Below are 8,691 nucleotides of genomic sequence, written 5' to 3' on the forward strand. Positions count from 1 at the left end.
GGATGCCGAGTCTGGCCAGGGAAGGCAGGCAGAGAGGTGGGGAGTGATGGAGAAAGCCTGGTTGCTGTCTCAAGTAACCATATACTAATTTTATTTTCAGGAGTATTTTTAGCTGTGAACCAGTGTTGTGATGCACATGTGCTGGTGTTAGAAAGGGAAAACCTGATCCCATTTAAATCAACAGATATTTTCTTAGTGGTATCATGATCTCTTTCAAAGGGTATTTAATGACAGTAAAATAAATTAAGCTTGCTGCAATATTTAGAGATAAGTATCAACAGAACTAAGTACCATAATGTCAACAATTATAAAGAGTTCAGTTTTTTCTATAACAGAATCTTAGGTATTAGAAAGAGAGAACAATATAAACAAATATTATCAAGACTCATTAAACTGTGACTGAAAATATTTCCAAATTTGGAGTGGTTTTTTTGTTTTGTTTTGTTTTTAGTTGCATGCAATTTGGATCCAGCTCTTGGTAATAGTATTTGCTATTATAAATGAGAAAATGTTCACTACATTTTATACTCAACAATAACTAATAAATAACAGCAGAGCCTGTTTCTGATCTTATTTCAGTTTTTGAAAATGAGTGTGATCAGTAGATGGACACAGATGTATGTTAAGTGAGATCAGAGTTGTAATCTCTGCTGAAACACAGCAGTGTTCATTGCAATATTAGCATATTTATGCTTGAAGTCTGCTTAACTTTTCACTTTCTCTGCCATTCCACTAGAAAATAAACTCTCCTGTGTTTAAGATAATCTGAAACACTGACTGTACATTTGGGGATAATTGCTGTCTGACACCCCTGGAGAAAACATACAAATCTTCTGACCTAGAAAGAAATAAAAATAGCAATGATACTACAATATAGACTTTCATCCAAAGGTAATGGGAACTGCAAGCCTCATCTACAGAAAGAATTATCATGGCAAGTGGACATAGAGCTAAAATGGAAGTTTGCCTGACCCCACTTAGAGACCATCTCTATTTGTGCTCCAAGAACACTCCTGAGGGATTTGTTGAAGTTTGTAGACTACATTGGGACAGCCTAGGTGTTCACAAATTGGCTGCAGTGCCATTACAGTGAGGTTCACCTGGAAAGAGGATTGTGCTGCGGAGGGAGATGAGAATCCCCAGGTTTCTTTGAGTGACCTCTTTTAGAAAGAAGCTGTTTGGTGTTTATGCAAAACAGCATCTGACAGCTTGAAAGAAATTCTGTTTTTCATCCCATGCCAAAATTCATAAAATTTTGGATAGAAAAGTACATTTTTATGATGAAGGTAAGAATTTATTGGATAATAAATTATTTGTTAACTTCCAGTGATGTGTTGGAACCTGACAAGGATTATAGTTTTGCTGTCAATTCAATTACCCTACACTTGAGGAAGCTGGTTTAATTATTTGTTTCTGGTTTAATTAAAAGGCGCTTAAGTCAGTGCAAGTTTTGCCCCTGATATCAATGAGATCAGTCCCAGGTCCAAGTTACCTTAACTCTAAGCATGATAAATAAAGAGCAGGTTTTTCAGAAATGCCATCACTCACAGCCACACAGTTAATCTTGAGCTGCCAGAGCCAAACACAACATAACAACAAACTCACTCAAGAGTGTGGTATGTGCTTATCCTGAGGTCTGGTAAATTCCAGGGAGAGCAGTGACCCTTACACTGCAGGTAAGGATAAAGAAGGTAGAAAAGCATAAAGTGGATTTTTGTTACTGTAAACTGAACAGAGAACGTGGCCATAAGAAGCTGAAGTCACATGAGAAGACTAAAGGCACAATTTAGAGAAGACCACAGGGGAGAGAAGTGGTCCCCAGGAGATAGGAGAGAGATAGGCAATAAATAAGAACTAATGTCTTCCCTGCTGCTCCTCTCCTTTCCAACTGCGTGTGGAAGAGATGTGTAGGGCTGGGAACATTAGCCACTGGTCCTTTATGGGATCACTCATGCAGGCAGAGGCCCCACTTTAACTGCACAAATTGGACTTTAGTAGTTCCTCCAGTTCCAAGGCCTGTTCTTGAGGCTCCAGTACCTTCATATACATCACAAATACTTTTCAGGGGAAGAACAAACTTGCCTAGTTCCTCCTAAAAGTCCTGCTCAAAAGTATGTCAGTGACACTGAGCTCCTTCAAGCCCAGTCAGAAAATAAACATCAAGAAAGGATTTTTCATTTCATTTAGTCATCCTAAATTGTTGTAAACCCAAGCCTGTACTGAGAAACCTTCTGCTCTGCCACATTTCATGGCTCCTTCAGAGCCAAACTTTGCTTACTGTGGTTTTTGCTGGATTGTGCCTTCTGAAAGTCCAACTGCAGCCACCTTGCTGCAAGCCTTTCAATCACAGAGAGCAAGCTTTATATCTGCAAGAGAAGCTGGGTCCCCCATTTGCTATTTCCCTCCAATTCAGCCACATTCTCAGAGACAGCAGTATGAATACCTGTCCTCCAACTCAAGCTACACAGAAGAACAGGATTATGGAATGAATATGGAATCAGATATTCGAGGAGTGGAATGTGAAGTCAGGTATGTAAGCACACCTCTGCATGCTAGCAAGGTGATGACATTCCTACATAGCTTATTTTCAGGAGATAGTATTTGAACAAAGTCACCACTGTTTAATTAATCCACTCTCAAAAGATGATCAGTTAGTGTTTAAACGATGAATCCCTGAACAACTGGCTAAATAGCAATCACTGTGCACTAAACTTTTCTGAAAAAAATCTATACTGGCCCAATTAATAAAAAGAGAAAACTATGAAGTGGCATAGAGTGACAAAAAAATAGTTAGATCAGCTAAACATGAGTGTTAGTTGGATGGGGACTGTCTCCGTGACAGCAAGATATGTAAGATACATACTCCATCTATCCCAGTTTACATTTTCTTGAAATAGGAATAATATTGGCTAGATCATGGGGCTATTAAATTTGCTTCCACTAGTTTGTCTGTTAATATTTTTCTGGCTCTTTCAAGGTGATGTGATAATTATTAGCAGAACATCTAATCAGGAATTTCATCACAGATTGTGAGTTTTCCTTCAAGATGGAGACATTAAAATGCACACAGAGCAACCAGAGGCTATTATTCTTCTAAAGATTTTTTCTTTTGCCCTCAAACAGAATAGTAAATGTGTTTTCCCAGCTTTAGTTACATAGTGTCTCCCATGTTTTATTTCACTAAAAATATCTTTTGAAGATCCTCTATTGGAAAAATACTCCAGACATAAAAGAAGTTCCCCCCTTGAGAATTGCTGCGATGAAATGCAAGCAAAATTAGATTATAGATTGCTCAGAAACAGAGTATATGTTCTCTGAATTTCTCTCTTGAATGTTTTCTGAACAAGACTCCCCCTCTTTGGAGAGAATGATGTGTGTGTTAAAAACCCCAGACACAACTGATGGCAGACATCTTCACACCATATACCAAAAAATATTGCTAACTTACTGTAAGGTGGTACTACTTAGTTCCATATCCAACTACTGGAATGGGTTTTTCTTCCTTAATACTGTCTCAAATAGTACTGCAGTACTGAGCAGTCCCAAAGGCAAAGGTAATGCCACAGCTTATATACAACAAAAGAGATGGTTTGTCACCTGACTCTTTTCCATCCCTTCACAAACCTTCTGGTATTCTTTCTAAGCCCTGGGTGCTCTCAGTTGTTCCTTCACATGCCATGTGCCCCTGACATTCCCCTTCATTATAGCTTCAAGTGACTTCCATGTGCTGCTCTTTCTCCTGCTCCTTATAGACTCCTTCTGTGCCCTACAGGTACCTTTGCATGCCACAATGGAAATATCTGCATGGGGGATAAGGCACTTGGGTGTGCGGTGACTTGGGCAAACTTCTTGTGAAATCAAATTAATAATTTGCTTCTTTTGGTTTTTTATTTGACAGAGGTTTCATGTGACAATCCTGGTGCTGCTAGATTATGTTCACAATCGTCTTGGACCACAAGAGTCCCTGGATGTACCTTTCTCTTGAAGGGTGAAAAAATGGTATCACCAAAGGTACACTGCCTTAGGCACCAAAAGTAGACATTATTCATGGCAAACTGTTCGTGTTTGTGATCTAGCTCCACCCTTTATAAAAATAGATTTAAAACTGTAAACCACATTAACACTGAAATTACCAGTACTGGGAATTACAGTGTCTTACAGCAAATTGGGATGAATGGGATAGTTCATTACCGAGTTATTTCTTCAGACACTTATCAGACAGCAGAGGTTATTGCATTTTCTATATCCCACACTTTGAAAAATCTGGAAATTTAAGGCATTATTAACCAGACTATCAGTAATCTAGAGAAGATGAAACCTTAAAAATGTGATGTATAAACATAACCTAGCATACTTTTTCATACATACATGAATTTTGACTGTGGTGCCTAACAGGACTTTCTGGCCATTTAATCTCTTTTCCTTGGTTTTTTCATGCATACAGATTTTAGTTTCTCTCTCTTTTTTCCATCCGTGAACAAACATGAGTAAATGTCTTTGTGTGTCCAAGCATATGCAATAGTCCCTTTGGAAAGGGAGTGCTTTATCAATGATAACAGAACAGGAGTCTGCTTAATAATGCCTATGTGCATGCCTTGAAGTTAGAGTCTAAGCAAAGAAAACCCCTTTACATAATCTGTTTTATTTAGAAAGCCCAAAATAACCAATTTTTTTTTAGAAAAACCTGTCTGGGACCTCACCAGACAGGCTTCTCCTGAGACCACCTGATGAGTAAATCAGTGAGAAATGGAAATGCCTTCTTTATAGGACACAGATTCCCTTCTCAGAGCTTTTAGTGTTAACACCACATCAGGGCCATCAGCTTTCTCACACCTTCTGGTGCATATAACTCGTTCCCCTGCCTGTCTGAACAGCAGACCCCACCATTCAGAGACTGGCTTTGCTGAACTTACATTTTCTGAATCTGCCTGCCCTCGTGCTGGTGAAAGAAGCAGCCTTTAATTTGCTCTCTTGGCTTCTTTATATTCAGCTGGCTCCAGAGATCCGCCCTCAGAGCCCACCAGGACACACGTCTGTCCAGCCTCCACCTCCTTCCCTTGGAGAGATTAAAACCAGCCCAGCAGCCTGCACCTCCCTCTCTGCTGAGTCCTGGTGCGGCAGGAGAAGGTGTCTGCACCCACTGCTGCACTCCTCTGTCGGACTAATGAGAGGGAAGCAGGCAGTGTGACGATACCCACTGAGTATTCACATGAGAGAAGTGAAAAAATCCAGCAGTGAAGATGAAAAGCCACTGGTAAGAGAACAAGTGGGATTTAGAGACATCTGTAAATAAGAGATTAGAACAGTGAAAGCTGTCCTTGCCAGCATTATATGAAGGGACTACCATAAAAAGAGCTTTATTGATGTGTTTTATTACAAGGCAAAAATAAAACGTTGTCATGTAAAGAAATTGTCTTGTCAAAGAAATTGTCTTGTCAAATCTGTTAGTAAATCCTTAACTGTTTTTTTATACATTTAATATGCATGGCTTGGAGGAGAAATTTAATAACAAAACCTGTCAGAAACTATAGATTCATACTGGAGTTTTCTTTCTGTTTACAGGAAAATTACAGCTTTCTTTTACCTGTGTAGTTTTCTGTGGTCTTTCATCTCAGCCACCATCCAGCACCAATCAAGTAAGGAGACAGATTTTATCCACATTTTATCTTTGTGTAATTTTGAATGTCAAAAGAATTATCCTGTGTTTATTCAAAACTAAAATCCTCTGTAGCTAGCCATCACACGAAGCGAGAGCTGTCTATGAGCATTTATGTACGGATGGATGGATAGAAGGATGCATATGAAAAGCAGGGCAAAAAGCAAGAACTGTGTGTGTTGCTTTAAGTTTGCTATTAGATGTACTTTTAAGGTAAGGATTAAAACCTGGATTTAGGTGGTAGGTACGGACACAAACCTTCCCCTGTCTTTCAGTGCTTCTAGTTAGACATTCTTCTGCTACATGTGGCAATAAACTGGTTCTACTTTATTTGCTGGGCATAAAATGTAAATGGCTGGATGTCAGCCATGTGCCTCATCAAAGAATATAGAATGAGGTCTTTTCTAAGGTGTAACATGTCAACCTGAATGTTCTCTTTAAGCCTATGTTGTCAGAAGGAAACCCACATTTAGGGTTGAGCCTTTGCAGCACACAAGAGGCTCTCTGTAGGTTAGAAAAGTTTCTCCTTCCAACTTCCACTCTTCATTCTTCCCTATCCACACTCTGCTAACATTTTCCAGATTGACTTGGTACTGGACTTGTACATGGCTCTTAAACTCTTCAAATAAATGCTTATTTTTCCTTCCTCCTTCCTTAAATCTGGGACTCTTGTAGGTCTTATGGTCACTACAAGTTTTTTTGACAAATAATATTCTGAAAAATTGGATTTTTAGATTTAGTTTCCTCAAACAAATTTCTTCTACTTTCTTGTTTGGGTAAACAAAAACAGTCTGTAAGTTCTTTTTGCCCCCACCCTACATTTCATGAATGTTCATTTTCTGATCAAATCTGGCACAGGGGAGAGTGGGAAAGTTTGAAATACCAGAGAAGATGGAAAAGATGCCAACAGATTCTCAACAACTTCTTTAGTTGGCATGAGATTTGTTTAAGTTTCCTTGGGACTAGGGACACTGTTGATTTAGGAAACTGGCCTTATTTTTTTTTTAAGTTTGCTTGATCCACCAAAAGTTACAACCCAAAATCTCGTTAAACAGCAGGCCTTCTTTAGCTACAACTACTTCTCAACATCTCTGCAAGAGAAGAATGCATTCACAACACTCTCATTTAAAGGCTTGAAAGAAAAAATCAAATAATATATCAAGTTACCATTTTTTATTTGGAGCTCTCTAGAAGCAGATGATTATTTTCTTAGACCTCTTTACTGAGTACAGTTTAAATTATTATATACTTCTAATTGTTATTACTTATAGCTCTATTTAATTAATAATAATCTTACAGTTGCTTCAGTTAATTTTCTAAGGTGATCTGAGCCAATGTGCAGGCACATACCTAGTAAATTCACTTCTTTTTTCAGGACTACCAGTTATTCTGGGTGCCAGTCACAGAATTGATATCTGCCCAACAATCAGGATTGGTCAAGATGACTTACCAGGCAAGTAGCATCCTGACTTTTTCAGGAAAAAGCTGTTGTTCAAAAAATTTATCAGGTTATATTCAGCTCTGTGACAGCACAATTCTCAAATTAAATTAAAATGAAATTTACATTATGGACATCTATATTTTTTTCTTGCAGGCTTTGACCTGATTTCTCAGTTCCAAATAGAAAAAGCTGCTTCCCAAGGAATTATCGAAAGAGTAGTGGGATCCACTTCTCTACAAGTGGCTTATAAATTGGGACCCAATGTAGACTTCAGGATACCAACCAGGTAATGCCTTCCTTGTTTGGCTTTAAAATACAGATATTTTGCAATCTTATTGTTTAAGGGGTAGATCTCCCACCAACTAGATCTAATTTGAAGCTTTTGGAAGGGGAAAGAGGAATTCAACTTTTTTTGTTTTTCATTGCCACCACCAGATCAGACTGATTCTGTAGCAGCAATTTCAGGGACTTCCACTTGCTTCTAACCAATGATATTACTCAGAGTGCCTCAAGATTTGCTGATACTAAGGGATTCACCTCTAGAAAGTCATGTCAGAAGCTGCTGATGACTTGAAATAGGAGGCAAAGAAAATGTAACAGGAGGAGAGGGAAGAAAGTTTTCTCAAAATATTGACACAAAGGGATCTTTCTGATCATGTGAGGCTTGCAGAGACAAGGTAGGATAATAACTCACTGATTCTGAGGTAAAGCTTTTTCGTTGTGTGTTTGGTTTAGGTAACAGGTACATGAATGTTCCTGGCTGATTTATGGTCATTTAAGATATAAAAGTTGAAAATTATTATTTAGCATGTCACAGTGAATTTGTGATAGAAGTCAGGATTTAGGAATCTAATTGTGTTTGTGCTTTACAGGCCAGATTTGCTGCTGGTGAAGGAATAGAGACAGTACAGCAGGGTAGAGATGTCTTTGCCAAATTTAGGCAAGTCTGGATTCTGTTCCAGCACCTTATGTAATCAAGAATGCCTCAACTTAACAATTAACTGACAAGACTATTAACTGGACGATTGTTTCAGCTAGGAATGACTGGGTTTTGAAGTGTTTCTGTCTTACTCTGCCTATCACTGACAACTTTTCTTGCTGCAGTCCTCCCTGGCTCCTACCTTCATAGCCACCAGGTTAAGCTACTTCAGAGCTTTAGTGTTTGGTTTCTTTCAGTCCCAGACAGAAATCAGGGCTGCTAGTGCATGAGTGTGAATCCAAACACAGACAGCAAATGGGGTCATTGCTTCAGTAAAAGTTGGAGATTCTCAGATATAAGCAGCAATATTTTCACTTTCAAGAGAGTTTAGATTTATTGCTATAGATGGTTCTAATGAAATATGTGCTTGATATACAAAAGTTATCCCTGAACAAGTCTATATCAACCACCTTACTACAGCATCTGAGCTGATTCCTGCCATTGGGGTCGTTGGCCCAGGGAATGGATTAAGGTTTGAGTCCCAACCATGCTCCAATGCATCAGTGTGCTGCTCCTCTGTCACGGAGCCCGAGCTCGCTGCTCTGCTCCAGAGTTATTTTACAGCGTGGCCCTCTCAATGGGAGGGAAGAGGAGGGAAGGGGACAGGAGGGAAAG

At 39.0% G+C, this 8,691-nt stretch overlaps 1 protein-coding gene across 1 annotated transcript in view; it reads left to right on the plus strand.

Moving 5' to 3' along the window:
• The first annotated feature begins 5,038 nt into the window (after positions 1-5,038).
• The window catches only part of COL9A1 (collagen type IX alpha 1 chain), a 66,780-nt gene continuing 63,127 nt past the window's right edge, over positions 5,039-8,691 (plus strand). Inside the window, exons 1-4 of the mRNA XM_008637620.2 lie at positions 5,039-5,254; positions 5,563-5,636; positions 7,032-7,109; positions 7,251-7,383. Coding sequence (XP_008635842.1) covers positions 5,241-5,254; positions 5,563-5,636; positions 7,032-7,109; positions 7,251-7,383 — 299 coding nt within the window. The 5' untranslated portion in view covers positions 5,039-5,240. The remainder of the gene's footprint in view (positions 5,255-5,562; positions 5,637-7,031; positions 7,110-7,250; positions 7,384-8,691) is intronic.

This window comes from Corvus brachyrhynchos, unplaced genomic scaffold (genome assembly GCF_000691975.1).
Source record: "Corvus brachyrhynchos isolate BGI_N302 unplaced genomic scaffold, ASM69197v1 scaffold136, whole genome shotgun sequence".
Taxonomy (NCBI): Eukaryota; Metazoa; Chordata; class Aves; order Passeriformes; family Corvidae; genus Corvus; species Corvus brachyrhynchos.